Source organism: Caloenas nicobarica, chromosome 24, assembly GCF_036013445.1.
Source record: "Caloenas nicobarica isolate bCalNic1 chromosome 24, bCalNic1.hap1, whole genome shotgun sequence".
Classification (NCBI taxonomy): Eukaryota; Metazoa; Chordata; class Aves; order Columbiformes; family Columbidae; genus Caloenas; species Caloenas nicobarica.
Window position 1 is genome coordinate 2,880,484 of NC_088268.1, and position 19,870 is coordinate 2,900,353.

A 19,870-nucleotide genomic window follows, 5' to 3' on the forward strand; every position below is an offset into this window, starting at 1 on the left:
GGGAAGCCACGGATGGGCGACCCCTTTTCCATGGGCTCTCGAGTGATCACAGCTGCTGTCTCCACACCTGCCCTGCTTGGGTGTTGCTGGATTTTGTTCACCCTCCTGCTCCTGCGCTACGCAGTGCTGGTGTCTGGAAGAGGACAGTCCCCACCACCCCCGTGGGGACATGAGGGAGGAGCGTGGCACCAAGCCCATCCTGCCAGCCCAGGATGGGACACAGGTCAGTGTCCCCCTGGGCATGCCGGGGACAGTTCAACGTGATGGGGAGCTCAGGGCCATGGGCACACAGAGCCCTTGGCAGGATGCAGTGGGGACCATGAGCATGTGGCCAAGGGGACATTGATTCTTCTGCTGTCTGTGCAATGAATGCTCTCCCTGGTTTGGTCCCAGCTTTTTATTTAGCAAAGCGAGGTGAAGGTACAGGCCCCTGACACATCATCAAGGTGGACAGGAACAACGAGCCCCTAACACAAAGTCTGTTTTGGGACACAGGGCTAGCCTCGGTCAAGGATGATCGGAAAGAGCCTGAAGAAAGGAAGCTTTCTTGCAAGAAAAACATTTTTTTGTTTCCACTTCCCTTATTCCACTTGCATTTTTCTTTATTTTTCATTCTGGCAGAGCAGGGGTCAGCCTGGCTGTGCTTGGGTCAGCTCTGAGCATCGTCTCCATCCCCAGCCATCAGGCTTGCATTGATCTCCAGAGGCTTTTTGTCAGCCTGGGGTCAGCTCACCTGCCCTGGTCCCCTCTCCGAGGGATCACACTGGCATTGGTTCAAGGGAAATCACAACTGCTTGGGCAGAAAAGCAGCTGCTCGCAGGCAGCCCTTGACCCGCATAGGCTGGCAGGGCTGCTGGAGAGCAGGGTGGGGTTTGGAGTCCTCTTCTCAGCCGTGTTGCTGCAGATTCCTCCTGGGTCAGGTGAAGGGAATGAAGTGGTAGGAACGGGGAAAGGCGCCAGTCCTCTAGACCACGGCTGTCTGGTGGGGTCAGGAGCAGAGGGACAGCCAGGCAGCTGCAATTTTCCTTCACATCGCTTTTGGAGCCTTTAAAACCAGGAATACAGCATGTATGAGGCCAGGGCCAGAATCAGCCTGCCTGTCTCTGTCCCAGAAATGTCCCCCCTGCCAACACACACCCCACCTGGCCCCTGTTCCCACCAGCAGCTCTGATGGGCCAGGAGAACCCAGGGCTGTCCTTGGAGCATCCCTGTGCACACTGTGATGAGGGCAGCAAACTGAACATCGCACAGCCAGCGGCCTCAAATCTGCCAATCTCACCCCAAAAATGAAGGGAAGACACCGTCCCACTGGTGGTACCCAAGCAGGGACACAATCTCTCCCCTTGCTCTGGGTGCTGATGCTCTTCTGCACCTTGCAGCACCCACTGGCACCATCCAGCCTGGCTGAGGGACAGGGAGATGCTCTGCTCTGGGAACAACTCCTTTGGGCGCAAAACCTCGTCCAGAACCTTGCTCGGCTCACCTGCACCATCAGGAGTTTTGTCTCGGTGTCCACATGCTGCTGGGCTGGCATCGTGGGCATCTGGGTGCTGCAGAGCTTGTCAGAGTTCAGGGCCTCGGCGGTGACGGTGACGTTCATCTTCCCTGCGGATGTAGATGGGGGATATCACTGTGACATTGCTCCAGGGGCTGGCTCCATCTCAGAGCTATCCTGGGGAGCTGGGAAAGGAGGAGGAGGGTGCAATGGGTGCAACAGGACTGGAAAATGGAGGGAAAAGGCTGGAGAGTGGAGAAGGCAAAGAGGTGTGGGTGGGTGTCAAGAGGATGGAGCAGACTCTCTTCAGTGGTGCCCAACCACAGGGTGAGGGGCAACAGGCACAGGAGGCTCCGCCTGAACACAAGGAGAAACTTCTTTCCTTTGCGGTGCCAGAGCCTGGACCAGGCTGCCCAGAGCGGGTGTGGAGTCTCCTTCTCTGGAGACATTCAAACCCGCCTTGGATCCTGTGTGATCTGCTCTGGTGACCCTGCATGAGCAGCGCTGGGGCATCTACAGAGGTCCCTCCAACCCCAACCACCCTGTCATTCTGTGAGAGGGAGCTGGGAGGGGGAGGAAAGGATCAGAAAAGCAGTGACAAAGAGGAGTTTTGCAAGGACTCCCACTGCTGGGCTTTCCCCCTGCCCCAGCCCTTCGCTGTCCCCTCCGTACCCAGGCTGGTGGCTCGCACGTTCCACTGGAAAGTTCTCTCTTCATCCGTGCAGACGCAGCCTGTGTATGGACCCTGGTCCGTGCCTGCCAACACCTCCAGCTCCACCAACTCCACCAGCGTCACCCGGACCTGCCAGACCACGGCCACGGCTCCATCAGCCCCCGCCAGACCCCAGCCGCAGGGCTCCCTCCCCAGCCCCACTCACCCGCAGGCACTGCTGCAGGTAGTTGAAGACGGTGGCCACGAGGGTGAAGGCTTCGTGGCGGACCACAGCGTAGGGCAGGGCCAGCTCCACGAAGAAGGGCTTGAAGGCCGTGAGGGTGGTGGCCGGGGCCAGCCCCAAGCCCTGGGGGGACATGCAGAACATCCCGGCTTCCCACTCAGTGATGGCATCGGGCACCGTCACCGTCATCTCCGCAGAGCCGCCCTCCCTGCAGAAGTTGGACGGACCTTGCAGGCTTGGTCTGATGGGCAGAGCCAGCAAAAGGAACATGCCAGCCCCCATCCTCTAGGTCCTGGGGATCATCAGTGGCCATCACATGCTTGGGGATGGGCAGAGATACCATCTCTTGTCTATGACAGCAACCCCTCCCTACTGGACTCAATCTGCCCCAATCTGTCACAGGATTGGTGCTGAGGTCCAAGGGAATCAGAGAATAGTTTGGGTTGGAAGTGACCTTCAAAGCTCATCTAGTCCAACCTCTTGCCATTAGCAGGGACATCTTCAACTAGATCAGAGGCTGGACATGTCTCAGTGTCACTTGTGGATGCGTGGACACTGAAACAGAGGTCTGGGCACTGCATCCAGCAGCGAAGCTGAATGCAAAAGGGCAGCCCCTTGGCTTGAGGGCTGCTGGGGCTCCTTACTCACCCCACAGGGACCAGCTCCCACAGCCACGTCCCCAAGAAATCCGTCTGCATCCCTGTGTCCCGCTCATTCCCCAGATTTCTTCCTGCAAACAGTGGCACAAGTTGAACTTGCTGCCAGAAGGGATGGGAAGAGGCAGGGTGTCCCCACCTGTCCTTCTGCAGCCGCCACAAAAGCTGTTAGAAACTCTTTCCACTTGCCTGGGGGGTACAAAAAGCGGTCGTATACATCAAACTGCATGTACACATTACAGCCCAGCTGAGCGTTGGTGACGGCTCTCAAACCTGTGTCCTGCAACACGATATGTGAGAGAGAACAGCATCATGCTGAAGCTCAGAGATAGCCAAACTCCTTACCAACCCTTTCTGAAGCAAGGAACAGAGCTCCCAAAGATCAAGACCCCCAATGCAGGAACACAGGAGAGGAATATCTGTGCCAGGGGAAGCTGCTGCACCAGTTGGGAAAGATCTGGTGGATCTGCTCTGCCCACTTCGTTTCCTTGGGTTTGCTGCCAGTGGGGGACATACATGCCCCAGAAAAAGCAGAGCAATGCCAGGCCAATCTATGCTGTTTAGTCCAAGCCCAGATTTGTGATGGGAAGAGCAGAAATGTCACTGTGCCTGGACTGACAGACATATTTCACGTGTCTGTCCTGGGCTGGTGAAGAGAGGGGCAGGATATGTTATTTGTGGGGGGGTGTGAGAGCACAGACCAGGGTGCCCCCAGCACCTTGAGTAATCCCTCATGGGAGGAAGAGGAGGATGAGGGAAGGCTGGAGGGCTCGTACCTTCAGCAGGTTGTAGGTACCGGGCTGGGGCTCGGGCGCCAGCACCTCCCTGCGCCACAGGCTGCGGCGGCAATTTCTCCAGCTACTCCCTGGCACATCAAAACAGTTAATGGCTGGAAGATGTGACATTATGCCGGGCAACCCTATCCCACAGCGAGGTAAATCCGGTTCTTCAAAATGATAGCTGGCTTCAGAAGGCGTTGGGATGAATTCATAGACCTAAACCAAACCGTGAACTTCGAGTGAGAAAGACATGAGATGCTCCTGGCCCAGATCAAACCCCTTTTGCCTCCGGCATCACCCTGTAGTTTCTGCAGATGATGCTGCCTGCCCCTCCAGTGGGACCCATCCCTGCCTCATCTCCTCTCCTCCCCAAGAGCTTCTCACCACCCACATCCTGTTTTCAAGATTTCCACTCCAGGAGGCACCACGGAGTGATTATGCAGCTCAACCCTCCACTCAGCAAAACACCATCTCCCCTGCAAAGCCCCAAAGTCCATGGGTGGCAGGGGGGCTCCCAGACACCCAGCTCCCACAAGGTCCCTACCGTCCTCCTCCAAAATGGGCGAGGGTGGAAAGAAGCTGCTGTCCCCATGCCCCAGCAGTGAGTCCCCTGTGAAGGGCTCCTCATGGAAAACGACCAACCCAGCACTGAGGTTACTCCAGACTCACCGTGTCGGGGTTGATTGTGCCCTTGGGACCATGTTCATCCATGGCATAGACAGCACACAGTGAGCCCGGGGCAGCCTGCACCTTCAGGAGGAGCTGGGAGCCCACCAGAGCCCTCTGCTCTGAGAAGGACAGATTGACCTGGAGAGAATCAGAGAATGTCCTGAGTTGGAAGGAACCAACAAGGATCATCAGGTCCAGCTCCTGTCCCTGCACAGGACAACCCCACAGTTCACACCATGTGTCTGAGGGTGTTGTTCAATCGCTTCTTGAACACTGTCAGGCTTGGGGCCATGATGCCTCCCTGTGGATCCTGTTCCAGTGTCCAGCACCCTCTGGGTGAAAAAACAGAGAGGGGAAGCCTTTGGGTTAGGGGAGAGGGGAGCTGGTGCCAGGAAGGACCTCTGTGCTCCCAAACATCAGTGGAGGGTGGAGGGGGAGGACTGAGATCAAAGCCAGGAGATGGTTTGCAGCAGCAACAGGAAGGGCAGAGGAAGGAAAACCCTCCCTGAAAAAAGAGTCTGGGACCAGCCAGTTGCAGGGGATCATAGAATCGCAAAATAGTTTGGCTTGGAAGAGACTTAAAAGCTCCCCCAGTGCCCCCCCTGCCATGAGCAGGGACATCTGCACCAGCTCAGGTTGCTCAGAGCCCCGTCCAGCCTGGCCTGGGATGTCTCCAGGGATGGTTCAGCCACCACCTCTCTGGCCAACCTGGGCCAGGCTCTCACCACCCTCAGGGCCAACAATTCCTTCCTCACGTCCAGCCTGAACCTCCCTCCTTTAGTTTCAAACCATCACCCCTTGTCCTGTTGCAACAGACTTAAAAGTCTGTCCCCATCTTTCTTCTCGGCCTCTTTGAAGTACGGAATGGGATGAGGGAAGGCTGTGCTGAAGAGCAAAGCTTGGTGCTCACATCTCCCCACCAAGCCTGGCAGCAACTCTCCCAACTCCAGCAGTCTCTGCTCACCTTGCTGGGGAAGCACTTGTCCACCTTGAGCTCGGTGCTGTCAGCCACCATCTCGCCGTTGGGCAGCAGCACATAGCCCAGCACCCTGGCCGTGGGCGCCAGCTGGAGGCCGATGGGCAGCTCCAGGGAGAAGGAACCTCTGAGCCCTGGGCCGTGGGACAGGAGGGGAGATGAGGACCAGGCATGGAGAGCAGAGCCCTGCACAGCCCACGTACACCTCAGGACCTACCAGCCTCTGCAGGCAGCTCTTTCCTGAGGACGGTGACGATGGTTCCCTTGGCCAGGACCTGCAGAGGAGGAGATCACAGAATGACAGAGAATGATTTGGGTTGGAAGGGAACTCTGTAGATCCCCCAGCCCAGCCCTGCTCACGCAGGGGCACCAGAGCAGATCACACAGGTCGGGCCAGGCGGGTCTGAATGTCTCAGAGAAGGAGACTCCACACCCGCTCTGGGCAGCCTGGGCCAGGCTCTGGCACCGCAAAGGAAAGAAGTTTCTCCTCATGTTCCGATGGAGCCTCCTGTGTTTCAGTCTGTGCCCGTCGCCCCTCACCCTGGCGTTGGGCACCACTGAACAGAGTCTGCTCCATCCTCTGACACCCACCCTGAGATAATTATCAGCATCAATAAGATCCCTCTCAGCTTCTCTTCTCCAGCTCAACAGCCCCAGGTCTCTCAGCCTTTCCTTATCAGAAACATGCTCCAGACTTTTGTTCCCACACCCTAGAGATGGGAACAACAAAACCGATGCTGAGTGGAGCACAAGGAAATGAGAGGTGGCCATGGAGGATGCTCAGGGAGAGACTATCAGAGCTGCATCCTGCAGGAGGGATGGAAATGGTGCCCCAAGACCTGACAGCTCTAGGGTCCATCCCTGAGTCCTGAACCCAGGAGTACTTGCCCAGGGCTGGGTGGAAATGGCTTCTGCTAGAGGGGAAAGCAACAGGCTCATTCTCCTTCCCTGAGCTCTGCCCTTCATGCAGTCTCCTGTCTCTCCCCAGATGAAAACTCACCAGGAAGACCACGTCCAGGCTCTGCAGCTTGATCCCCAACTCTTTCTCATCAAACAAGTAATCCACCCATAAATTCTGGGGCTGGTCACAGGGCAGCTTCTTCTCCAACCTGCGGATCTTCAGGAAACTTTTGCTGTCCACAGAGAAGGGATACAGGTAGCGAACAACAGTTTCATATTCAGGATACTTGTCTTGCTCCGAGGGTGCAGAGTCATCCTTGAGCTCACCCTGAGGGGTGGAAATTGAGGTTCTCAACAGCAAAGACCAGCTCAGCAGCAGAGCACGGTCAGGGTGGAAAACCACTCTGCAGCAGCGACTGCTACGTGCTTTGCTGCAACATCCCTGCAGGGGCAAAGAAATGCAATCCAGCTGCACTCAGCACCCAAAAAGTGGAGCTGCATGCCATAACGGGGCTTGAAGAATCTTGAAATTAAGCAGTGAAGTATGAAAACAAGAAGGCAGAGACAAGGAATTAGAGGAAGAATGTGCAGAATGCATCAAAAGTGAGAGCAGCCCCTTTTCCCAGTGCAGGAGGAGCAGGAAGGGTGCTGGAGTCTGTCGGGTCTGACAGGCAATTGAGGTGCTGAACGGGACTAATAAACACACAGAGCTCTTTACTGCAGGATGCTGTGGGTGCAAAAGGACCAAACAGGGTCAAGGGGAGGCTGGGAGATTTGGTGTAAGGAAACGTCCATGATATTTACTAAATCCAGGATGCCTGGAGGGTGTGGGACACAGGTCACTTACATGCAGCACGACCTCATCATTCCAACCAGAGGTGTTCAGCTCGAAGAAGGCTCTCCCCAATCCATCCGTAACTAGGGTTTTATTTTGGTTTACTTCTCCAGCTTTAACTACAAGCAGGAACTCAGTCTCCTTCAGGACAGAGCCATTGGTTCCCTTCAGCAGCATCTGCACCGGGAGAGAAGGGGAGATGCCCTGGGCTGGGCATCATCATCCATGGGGCAGAGGGCAGGGGTGGGAGATCAAGGGGAGCGGGACTGGGCACAGCAGGGTACAAGGGGGGCCCTGTGGGGTGCAGGGACCTCCCCCCATTACCATCCCAGTGTAGGGGATCCCAGGCTTGTAGAATTTATCATTGTTTTCAAAGGTGATCGCGGCCGTTTCATACATAACCATGCAACTTTTGGTGGCTGCATGCCGCATCCCTGCAGAGAGGAGTGGAAGATGAGAGGGTCACTCAGCAATTTGTCCCGGTGCCTGCTCTTCCATCCCATCCCATCCCACCCCGCCCCATCCCAACCATGCTGCTGCATAGACCCAGTCTGGAGGCAATGGGCCAAGTTTGCAGAGCACAAAACCACACTTTTTAGGCAACAAACACCAAAAAAAATGGTTCTCTGGTGTGATGGGAGCTGTAGTGTGAGCAGGAGCACGCTCAGCTAAGATCTGTATGCTACCAAAATACCCAGACTTACCCCCAAAATGCCCCTTTTAATGGCTGCAAGCAAATAGAAGAGGCTGAGGATCTGACACTCACAGTTGCACTGTGCTTTTTATGTGTCCCTAAGGATGTGTCAAACAAGATCCCCAGGCAGATAGTGACTATTTATAACTAGATTCAAAGTCAGAAAAACCCAATAAGAAAAACACGTAGCTCTCCAGGCACTCATCAAGCACGGTAACTAGTCTCAGAGTGGCAGAGAGTGGGGAAGGAGAGGTGGATGATGGAGGGATATCCTGGAGTGGGATGTTGGAAGGGAAAGAAACTCCTGATCAGCCTTCAGGACATAAGGGATTGCTCCAGCAGTCAGAAGTAGAGGAAAAAAAAAAATGACACCAAAGCAAGTAAGGGCACAGAGCGGCTGATGCTTGTGGATGGGAAGGATCCTAGGGACACCCAAGCAGAACGATTGTGCCACGTCCTCCAGGTGTCACCACCCCAGGACATCACCGGGGGCTGTTGGCACGGCTGTGCTCACCAGATCCCCTCTCTATCAGCAATGCCTTGGCGTTGAGCCAGTTCTCATAGTCGAAGTTGGTCAGGTTGAAGGAAGCTGCCGGCACCTCGGTAGAGAAGCAGCCGTTCTTCCCCGTCTGAAGGAAAGTCACCCACATTAGTATCAGCCCTGTGGCCAGGCCCTTGAGTGTCATCTGCTGTCATCCTTGGGGTCCCACTCGCCCCACTGCTGCTGCCTCCCTCCCTCCTGCCCTGCAACCCTTGGATCCTGCAAATTTGCCCCCCCCCAAAGGCTGGTACCGTGCTCTGCCATGCAGCTGGTTGTCCCATTCCTGCCCACCCTGGCCCGAGGATCACCCCAAGAGTCCCCACTCGGCTCCTCTGCCCTCTTTGGGATGACTCTGGGTTTGTAGCACTTTCACACAAGAGCCGGATCACCTGGTGATGCCTGAATGATGCACCCAGCCATCGTCAGCCCAAGCACCCCAAGATGAAGAAACATTTCCAGGACCACTAACCATGTGCCTTCTCCCGCTCCTGCTGCCCTCACCTGGCCCCTAAACTCAGCACAGATCTTCGTACGTTCCCGTAGGTTAAAAAAAAATCTGTGGAACTGGCACAACTTGGCCTTAGCCTTTCCCCGGAAAGGTTTCCCAGATGGGTACCTGTTGGGAGGGTGCAGGAAGGGGAGTGGATGGGGAGGCTGTTGGGGAGCATCACCCCAGGAGCAGCCAGCCTGGCTGCTGGGGCTGCTCTCCAGCTCACCGCCCGCAGACGTCCAGCGGGATCTTCTCATCCTTCACCGTCACAATGTTGGGCAGCCGGATCAGCACTTCAAAGCGGCGCATCCCTGGAGGGGGGACAAACGGGGAATGGGATAGAATCATAGAATGACAGAATGGTTTGTGTTGAAGGGACCTTCCCAGCTCATCCATGAGCAGGGACATCTGCACCAGCTCAGGTTGCTCAGAGCCCCGTCCAGCCTGGCCTGGGATGTCTCCAGGGATGGTTCAGCCACCACCTCTCTGGCCAACCTGGGCCAGGCTCTCACCACCCTCAGGGCCAACAATTCCTTCCTCATGTCCAGCCTGGATCTCCCTCCTTTAGTTTCAAACCATCACCCCTTGTCCTATCACAACAGGCCCTGCTGGAAAGTCTGTCCCCATCTTTCTTCTCAGCTCCTTTGAAGTACAGAAAGGATAAAATACTGAATGGGATTGTGCCCATTTCTTCCTTCGGGAGTTTCTTGCCATCCTATGCGATGGTTCTTAAACACCCTGTGTGGAGTCCAGCCTTTGTCCCCACGCACCATAACCCTCCACGCTGAAGGAATGCCTCTTCTCCTCCACCTTGATGGTGTACGTGCCCAGGTCTGTCTCTGCAGCCAGTGGAAAGGACAGGTCCACGATTCCCTGCCGCGGAGTCACCTCCTTCCACTCTGCCACACTGTTCCAGCTGGGATCCTGCACACAAGGACACACAGCATCAGCCCTCGCTCGTGGGGCTGAAGACGGGTGCATGGTGGCAGCGGGTTGACAACCTTAAGGACTCAAGTCACCCTGTGTATCCTCGCAAGAAGCAGAGGTTTTGCCCTGCCATCACACTCAGAGCAGCATCACCTCTCCAGAAGGAAAGTTTTTCCCCTGGGGGCTGTGTCAGCTGAGCTCCAGCCTGGCTACAGCAGCCAGAGTTGCCAGGGGGATGCTCCAGGCTGGACTGGAAGCTTAGGGGGTTCTCCAGTTTGGCCAGTGCCCCCATCTTGCAGGAAGACAGCAAACTGATCCCCAGCAGGCTGGAAATGTGTACAAGGAACCCAAGCCCCTTCTCGCTCTTCCTTGTAACTGCATTGGGGATGTCCCTATCTCCGCTCCTTGTCCCCAGTACCACACACACATGCTGGGGCCCTTTGCTCCTCCCGAGGGAGCTGGCAGAGTGGCACAAGGGTGACAACTCACCTGCACAGCCACCAAGGGGATCTGCAAAGAAAGAGGGAGGAAGCATTTAGCATGATCAAATACAGAGGGTTGAGCAACGATGCTGCGTTGTGCAAACAGCACTAGCTGTGCGACTGGGGCTGCCAGCACCGCCTAACACCAGGAGTCTAAAACCAGCAGGTGTTATAATGATGCATAAAAGCTCCACGTGAGATAAGACAGGCAGCGGGATGGTGCAAAGGGGATAATTCGTCTCCTGTGCCAATGCCAAAAACCAAGGGCTGAACCCTGGGTGCTCAGGGTGGGGGTGCTGGGAAGGGTTGTGTGTGTCCCCCCACCCCACATCCCTTCGGTGTTTGGGGGATTCCCTCCCCACACTCATCATGATGCTGAAGGCGGTGACACTGAAGGCGGTGACACTGGTGCCACAACCCATCGTCTTGGGCATGTCAGGATCCCATTGCCTCCATCCCCCAACCTTGTGCCCCAACCCCATCTCACCTCCCTGTTGCTAGGAGTTAAGTTTGGATCCAAACGCACAATCCGAATTTTCACTGAAGAGAGCAAAGGCAGGAGCAGGAGTGAGCACTAGGGCCTGGGACCCAAATTTGGGGATTCCATTCCAAGAGCCTATGAGCTCTTCCAGCAGGTCCTGTCCCTCACCTGTTTGTCCAGGCTTGTAGACATCCTTGTCTGTCTGCACCAAGGTCCCCGGCTTCAGGAATTTCACCAGAACTCGCTTCTGCTCAGTGACCTGCAGGGAACCTCCCTCGATGGAGATGTGAAGATAGCCATACTCATAGTTCTCTGCAGGAGGGGTAGAAATCTGTCCCCGAGGAAACAGCAGAAATGGTTGCAAAGCCTTTTTGTTGAATGCCAGTGAGTCACCACACCTGTCCTCGATCATCACCACCCCATTGCCCCATGAAGGCACCAGGGGACTGGTGTTGATGGGAAGATGATGCAGATACAGCCCACGAGGTCTCTGTATACACACCATGTCCTTCCACTCTTCAGATCACTCGTTGACCATCCAGGATGGACCCCATGTCCCCACTGAGTTCCCCCAGCCCAGCTCTGGTGGTAGGTAGGGAATGGACACCCCTTCCCCAGGTCCTCAGCCCTGCCATGGGGCCATGACTCACGTTGGAGAAGTCAGGCCAGTTCAGCTGGAGGATATCGCTGCCCTGCACCTCCAGGGTGACATTGGGGGCACCTTGGCTGCTGTCCAGGTGGAGGGTCACCCGCACCGGCTCATCCAGGTCCATGAGGTGGATGTGCACTTTGCCCGGGTACGGATAGTAGAACACAGAGGGGACAAGCACCATGTAGCGCCTGGGGAGGGGACACCTCAATAGTGGAGGAGAGCAGGGACCCACCACCAAACCCCAGTGCTTCCCTCCCCTCCAGACTCTCAAGCTGGGGGGCACTTGGGTTTTTCCCAGCCCTGGGTGCACTTCGCAGGGCTACATCACCCAGCTTTGCCCCCATCTACCCAAGGATGCTCGTTAGGGCACAGTTCTTTGCCTAAACACAGAATCATTCTGGTTGGAAAAGACCTTCAAGACCATCGAGTCCAACCATAACATCTTGGGAAACTGCCAAGGGGCCGCTCTGCAGCGGGAGAAAAGTCTCTGCTCACCCACTGCCTTGCGTGCAAGGTTGTACCTACACCAAACCAGCCCAGAAACACCAACCCCAAGTGTTAAGTCCTCTGTGGGGACAACCCACCACCCCAAGCATTTCCACCCTGAGCAGCGACCAGTCAGAGTGAAGGTTGTGACTGAGACCAACCACCGTCCCACCAGGTATGGAGAGGCAGACACAGAGAGGGCTTACGGCTTTGCAGATGCTCCAGCTGTGAGGTAGAAGATGCAAAGCAGCAGGCAGGGCAGGGTGGCTGCAGACCCCATGCTTGGAGGACCAGTAGAAGGTGGTCCCAGCATCCCCGTGCTGAGTTTTCTTCTTCTCCTCAAGCTTCCAGCTCTCCGCTGGCAGCAAGCGAGGTCTCTGGTTGGAACCTGGCCATCCAGCCAGGACAATGTTTAACCACCCAAACCACACTTTGCTGGGTTCAAGGCTCTGGGCAGCCAAACCACACCCCGTGGTGGTGGGACCGCCGAGCCAGCTCGGAGCTGACAGACTGAGCTGCACGTAGGGAACTCTGGCAGGAGGGAAGGGAATAAAGGGGTACCTGAGAAATGAGACCCTTCATGTGCATGCTGCCCTCAACCATCTCCACCTGACATTTCCCAATCCAGTCAGTTGTTACTCATGGGAAGCCACTTTTCTGTTGCTGATATTTTTGCCCAGTGGTATCCACCTGGGGGGATGGTTTCCATAGTTCTGCAGAATTTCCTTCAGAACGAGCCAGCTGTTCCCAAGAGCAGGAATGATGCCAAACCAGAGCACTGCACTCCTGTTTGGCCACAGTTTCATAGAATCATAGAGCAGTTTGTGTTGAAGGGACCTTCCCAGCTCCCGCAGTGCCCCCCCTGCCATGAGCAGGGACATCTGCACCAGCTCAGGTTGCTCAGAGCCCCGTCCAGCCTGGCCTGGGATGTCTCCAGGGATGGTTCAGCCACCACCTCTCTGGCCAACCTGGGCCAGGCTCTCACCACCCTCAGGGCCAACAATTCCTTCCTCATGTGTGGCCTGAATCTCCCCTCCTTTAGTTTAAAACCCTCACCTCTGCGTGCAATGATGCAGGCCCGCTTCATGGCAATAAGAGGATGGATCCCCCTCCCCACGGTCCTCTCAGCCCCAAAGATGCAGGCAGGACACCATGCACACACACCACCAGGTACGGACTGTTTAATCTTGTACTCTTGTCTCATAGATCAGCATGGAGGATGCTCTTCCCACATGGCAATATACCCTGGACCTCCTGCCCCCCCCACACACTGTGCTCTGGACTCCTCCCCAGAGATGGCTGCATCTGAACAGCATCAACCAGCTTGCAGAAGCCTCTGGAAGAAGCGACCCAGCAAGACCATGGGTGAACCCCCCTGCCAGTCACACCGTCAGGGGTAAATCGTAGTACCATAGAATAGTTTAGGATGGGAGGGACCTTCAAAGCTCCCCCAGTGCCCCCCCTGCCATGAGCAGGGACATCTGCACCAGCTCCGGTTGCTCAGAACCCCGTCCAGCCTGGCCTGGGATGTCTCCAGGGATGCTTCATCCACCACCTCTCTGGCCAACCTGGGCCAGTGTTTCACCGCCCTCAAACGGTGCAGTGAAGCCCAGACCCTGCCCATCACATCTCTCCCTGCTACCCAGTGTGCAAGCAGGAGCCAACCAGACAGAGGAGGGTTGTTACCCTGGGGCCAGGTTTGGGGGAGACAGGCAATGCCCTGGGGAGGAGACTCAGTCATAGCAAGAGGTTTCTGGGGACACCTCACACTGTTTTTAGGGTGCCGCCTGGTGCCCTCCTGCACTGCTCTGCTTCCCCTGGCACCAGGGCACCATCCTGCTGGACCTGCCAGGTCTGGTGGACACATCTGCAGGGAACAAGGGGACAGCATTGTCCAGCCTACAGGTGTGCCACCTCCCTCATGTCCCCAAGGGGCTCAGTCTCTCTGCCTAATTGCTGGTCCTGGTTGTGTCCTTGTCACACTGAAGGTTTTCTGTCCCCCTGCCAGCACTGGCCCTGGTGCAGTGCAAGCGCTGCTCAGCATGATGGTCCCCATGGTGACCTGCAGACATCTCGGCAAAGGCATCAGCCATGGCCTGGCGGACAGTGTCTGTCAGCTCGGGGACATCCTTTGGACTCAGGCCCTGGGTTTCTACCCTGGGGAAGATTCGGATGGTGCACGTCCCTGGAGAGAGAAGGGAAAGGCCAGGGATGCTCTTAGAGGAACCCACCAGCATCCTCCACCACCAGCTGCCTCCCCACACCTCGATGTCCCACAGAGAGACCACCAAGCCCCGCATGCCTCATCCCCACTGCCAGCCCTTCTGGCAATGAGACTTCTTGTCCATCACTTACCAGAAGTGAATTTCTTGTCCTTGGAGCTGAAGAAGTCCCAGTACGGGGAGATCACAATGGGGATAATGGGAACCTGTAGGAGATGGAGAATCAGGGGTGTCCTCCATACAGACCCCATCCCCAGGTGGAACTCCAGCTCCTGCTGTACCTGCTTCAGCAGGTCCCTGTCCCCTCCCTGGGTCCTGCACAACACTTGTCCCTGGGGACTGCAGACCCCAAAACATCCCAACGTCCCCATCCCGCTGCCCCAGGGTGCATGCCCACCCCACTCCATCAAGGGCAGGTAGAGGGGGATGGTGGCCTCACCTGTGCTTGCACGGCCAAGTGGAAAGCCCCGCGCTTGAAGGGCAGCATGGATTTGCCCTCATTCCTGGTACCTTCAGGGAAAATCAACACTCGGAGCTGAACGGGACAGGGAGAAACATGATTGAGGACCTTGACCAGGGCACCCTGGCACTTGCGATGTCAGTCCTCCCCATGCCACCCTCGTCCCATCGGTGTTTGCTCCTGACTCCCCCCTGCTGCCCGCTCCTCTCACATTTTCACGCCGCATGGTGCTAGCCGTCCGGGAGATGACATAGATCGCATCTTCTGTTTTGTGGCGGTTGATAAAGATGATGCCACTGAGCCAGCAGGCCCACCCCACGATGCCCATGTAGATGAGCTCCTTCTTGGCAATGGGCACGCAGCGGTCGGGAAGGAACTCCACCATGCCTGGAGGATGGATGAGAGAGGAAAGGATCCGTTCCTGCTCAGTGGCACCCAGAACCAACCAGCCCTGTGGCTGCAGTGACCTGGCATCATCTTCCATTGTCCCAATCCTCTCTCTGCAGCATACTCATAACCATAGAATCATTGAATTGTTTTGGTTGGAAGAGACCCTAAAGATCATTGAGTCCAACCATAACCTAACTCTAGCACTAAACCGTGTCCCCAAGAACCTCATCTATGCGCCTTTTAAACCCCTCCAGGGATGGACACTCCACCACTACCCTGAGCAGCCTGTTCCAATGCTTCATAACACTTTCTGTGAAGAATTTTTTTCCCCAACATCCAATCTGAACCTTCCCTGGTGCAACTTGAGGCCGTTTCCTCTTGTCCTATCACTTGCTACTTGGGAGAAGAGACCAACACCCTCCATACTGCAACCTCCTTTCACATAGTTGTAGAGAGCAATAAGGTCTCCCCTCAGCCTCCTGTTCTCCAAGGCCAGGAGGTCCTGTCCCACCAGCTATTCTGGCCAGTGCCTACCATGCTGCCCCATACAAATCCTGGTGCTGGTGTCACTGGGACCCCTCAGAGTGAGCCTGGTCCACCCTTGCAGCACCCCAAAGGTTGTCCATGCAGTGGTGAACCCCCATCCCTTGCACATACCCATGAGGTCAAGGAAAGCTTGGTGGTTGCAAACCATCACATAGGGCTCCTTGGTGTTCAGATGCTCAGAGCCCCACACCTGCATCTTGATGCCATAGAAGTGTTTGAGGGGCCGGATGGCAACACGCAGGAGCCTAGGGCAGAGGAACATACGTGGGGAGCAGATCAACACAGAGAAGGCACTGCTTGGGTTTTTTTATGGCCCTTCACATTCACTTAGGGAGCAAGATGGGCCAGGCTAGATCTGGTCTACACGAGCAAATAGTCTGTCCCAAGGTGGATCTGTGTTCAGTCTCGGTGATGCTTTGCTTTTCTAAGCACATTTGTGATCAGAGCTGTCCTTATAACCATCCCCAAGGTAGGACCAGCTGCTGTCTCAGTAGCAGAAAGTCCACATTGGAGTTTCTGATGAAGAAGAGCAGCCAGCACAAGCTGGTGGGAGAAAAAGAAACAGGTTTTCTGATATCCAGGGATGATGGGAAAGCAAGAAGAGAAGGGATAGGATGTCTGCCTACAGCCAGGGTGCAAGTCATCGAGCATTAAAAAATGGGTGTGCAGAGGAACAGTCTTGAGACAGACAAGTCTATGGGGATGCAGATGTCTCCAGGGACTGTCCTTGCAGAGCGGGCACCAAGCTTTGTGCTCCAGGTGGAGGGGGAAGAGAGCAGGGAAGAGAAAACCAACTCAGCTTCGTTCATTAGAGGAAAACACAAAGAACAGCATCACTAGACCTGAGATGGAGGTTTTTCCATCTGTGCAGATGGAAGGAAGAACAAGGAGAAGTGGTGTCACCATGCAGGGAGGGTTGGGCAGGAAGGATGACATCAGGATGGCAGTGCTGATGAAGGGTGACACTTAGCATGAAAATAACAAGAGGAATGGAGGGAGGATGGAGCAACAGGGATTGCAGCACCCGTAGTGGAGATAAAAAGCTGGTATGCTTTTGGTGTTGAAATGGGGCACTGTCCAACCTAGAGCACAGAGAACACCTGTGCCAGGGTCCACATCTCTGGCAGCGACTGGTCCCAGGGAGCCCAGAGGGGACAGGGCAGGGGACAGGGCTGCCTGCAAGAGCTCAGCACCACATCGGGATGAGAAGAAGTTTGGGAGGAGAGAGCAGAGGCAAACACAGAGAGATAAGGAGGCATGATGATGCTTAGAGGATTCATTGTATCACAAGACCACCCATTCCTTGGGAGATGCAGGCCCAGAGATGCCTGTGTCTGCAGAGAAGCAAAACACTCGTGGCAATGCCCCAAAGCCAGGACTAATGACAGGAACATGCTCCAAGCCGGAGGCTTTGGGATTTGGAGGTTGGGGAGGAGATGGAGCTGGGCACGCTGCTCCGGGGGAGGATGGCTTCGAGGTGTCGGTGGGACAAGATAAGGCAGAGGTGGGACAAGATAAGGCAGCATGAGTCACTGCTGCATCACACCGCGTATTTCCACTAAGCTGGAAGCGCTTGTGCCAGGGTTCAGAGCAACTCTGGAGGACGAGCACAGCATTTCTGCACAGGATGAGTGACAGAGGCTACATACAGACTGATAACATCAAATCTCTGACCACACTCCTTCCCAGGGCCCGAAATCCATCAGCACAAATACATGATGGCTCGAGCTCAGTAAATACCACAGGCTCCGATATTTTTCACTCTGACATAATTATATCCCTTCTGGTATGCTATCATGCCCAGGAATCCAGCAACAAGATTGCAACGCCCTTGAAAAGCAGCCAGACCTTCCTCGCGTGTTGCACAGCAGTGTTATCTCAGCTGCTACCACCCCTGAGCAAAGGGTCCTGACTCACCAGGACGTGACGGTGCCATCCCCAACAGCTGGTGGCACCGGGACATTCCAAACTCCCTCTGCCAAAGCACAGTCCCCAGGGCTCCCACTGAGCAAGACCTGGCTGCCTTGCCAGGGACATGGCGATGGGTGTGCATTTGCATCTGCTAATTATCATATGTCCAATCTTTGCCAAAACCCCCGTCACCCACCCAACTGATGACCCCAACATTGCAATGGCCAAGAATCATCCCTTTCACACCACTTCATCTTCCAGCGACCACCAGTCCCAACCCAGCTGGCCACCTCCATCATGGTGTAACTGTCCTGGGGCACATCCAGCACCTCTTCACTACACCACAGGACGCAGATGCACCCTTCATTGCCACATGGACATGACCACAGCCTTCGTTGTGGCCCCAGGGCTCAACCACCCGCCATAACATGCTGTGGATATGCCCCGAGAAGGAGACAGCATGTCCACAAGACCACATGAGCTCCTCCATCACAACCAAGCCCCAGCCATCTCCACATCAGAAGAACATCCCCAGGCCATACTCACTTCATGTTCTCCACGGAGCGTCCCCGAAGGAGAGCCAAGGGGAAGAGGACGGTGGCCATGACCACAAGCCAGCAGTGGAAGAAAGCCACCTTGCAGAAGTAGTGGAAGGTGGCATTGTACCGGTAAAGCAGCAGGGCTGCCAAAGGGAGGAGGAGCAGCAGCCCGTGGAGCAGGACCACCTCCATCATGCTGCCCTGGCGGGAGGATGCTGGGGAGCTCAGCCCGCGTCCCCGGGAGTAGGAGGCAAGTGGAACAGGGAATGCCGAGGAGCGTGGCAGGTGACTCAGGTGTGTCGAGAGCACAGCACGTGGGTGTTTGGGGCTGGTCCAGGGGAAGGTGCTGTGTGAATCTCACCCTGTACAGAAGCTTGAGGATGGACTGGCTCAGAGTTTTCAGCAGGGTCTGTCGTGATAGGACAAGGGGTGATGGTTTGAAACTAAAGGAGGAGATTCAGGCTGGACATAAGGAAGGAATTGTTGTCCCTGAGGGTGGTGAGAGCCTGGCCCAGGTTGGCCAGAGAGGTGGTGGCTGAACCATCCCTGGAGACATCCCAGGCCAGGCTGGACGGGGCTCTGAGCAACCTGAGCTGGTGCAGATGTCCCTGCTCATGGCAGGGGGGCACTGGGGGAGCTGGGAAGGTTCCTTCAGCCTACTCTATAATTCTATGAGATGGGAGGCAGGCTGCCCCACCAAGGGTGGACAGTGGTGATGAGTCAACACCAGGGACCCCACATCACTGAGGGGGTCACTGCAGATAAGTCCCCTTCTGGGCTGTTAAAAGCCACCGCAATGCCTCCGACAGTGCGATCAGCTCTGTTGCCCATGACGGTCTCCATGCTCTGGGCACCTCTCCTGGCCACAGGGTCCCCAATCCTGGGAAAGGGGAATCTCAGCTGGTTGGACAGCAGGAGCTGCTTCTGGCCCATGCCCATCACCCCGACAAGGCATGTTGCAATTCCCTGTTTGCATCGTGGCTAATCCCCAGACCTCATCCTGCAGAGTAGCAGATTATCGGAAAATATCTCCCTGCTGCTCCCTGCCTGGCTCTGCAGCAGGCACGTGGTGCCAGTGCTCCCCGTCTCCCTGCAGGAGCCCCTCTGCCCTTCCTCTCCCATGTCCCAGCATCTGTCACCGAGGTCCAGGTGATGCCACAGGGGTCTGAGCCCTGCCACCCCTCCTGGTCCCACCCTGGGCTGGAGATGACACCAGCCCTGGCCCCATTTGGCAGCTGGGGCTGCATTGTGTTAGGTGCAATTAGCATGCACAGAGGTCTAGTTAGCCTCTCCTTCCTCTCTGTTGCTTTCATGCTGGGCACTCGCAACCCAGAACAACTCTGGGTTGTCCTGCGGAAATCTGATCTTGCTTTTAAAAAGAAAACGCTTGTCATTGCAGAGATAACCCCAGCCTGGGCTCAGCCATGAGCAGCACCTCCCAGCCTGGTGGTTCCATGTCCCCGGCCCTGCCAGGGACATCCACACACTGCTGCCCAGACCCATCAGTTCATCCTTGACCCTTGGGGCAGGAGCCTGCAACAAGAAATCTCCACTGATGCCTTCCTATAACCCCATCAGGGCTCTGGGGTATAATGAGCAAAACCCCATTATACCACACTGGGGAGAGACATCACATCATCAGTGTCAAACCCAGCAGCACTTCATCCAACAGGACCTACCTTCAGCAAAACCGCTCTTTATGTCCTCTGCTCCATTCTGCTCCATGTCCATGGCTTCTCTTTCCACCCACACCTTCTCCCTGTCCCTCCGATGGAGATGCAAGCAGATGCCTTTGGGGTCCTGGCTGTGCCGTGGTCTCCGTGCCACCAGCTGAAGGGTGCCC

The 19,870-nt window shown here is 55.9% G+C and overlaps 2 protein-coding genes across 2 annotated transcripts; both read right to left on the reverse strand.

The window, feature by feature from the left end:
* Positions 1-619: 619 nt before the first annotated feature.
* On the reverse strand, positions 620-2,580 carry LOC135997882 (alpha-2-macroglobulin-like). Its single transcript, XM_065650792.1, has 4 exons — positions 2,374-2,580; positions 2,168-2,297; positions 1,484-1,605; positions 620-1,045 (listed from the first exon to the last, which is right to left on the reverse strand). Exons 1-4 carry the CDS (start codon positions 2,578-2,580, stop codon positions 1,028-1,030), a joined length of 477 nt encoding a protein of 158 aa, XP_065506864.1. The 3' UTR covers positions 620-1,027.
* An 11,328-nt stretch (positions 2,581-13,908) lies between these two features.
* LOC135998174 (1-acyl-sn-glycerol-3-phosphate acyltransferase alpha-like) lies at positions 13,909-18,222 on the reverse strand. Its single transcript, XM_065651307.1, has 6 exons — positions 18,035-18,222; positions 15,689-15,822; positions 14,853-15,028; positions 14,621-14,716; positions 14,315-14,387; positions 13,909-14,144 (listed from the first exon to the last, which is right to left on the reverse strand). Exons 1-6 carry the CDS (start codon positions 18,220-18,222, stop codon positions 13,909-13,911), a joined length of 903 nt encoding a protein of 300 aa, XP_065507379.1.
* Between the last annotated feature and the right edge of the window lie 1,648 nt (positions 18,223-19,870).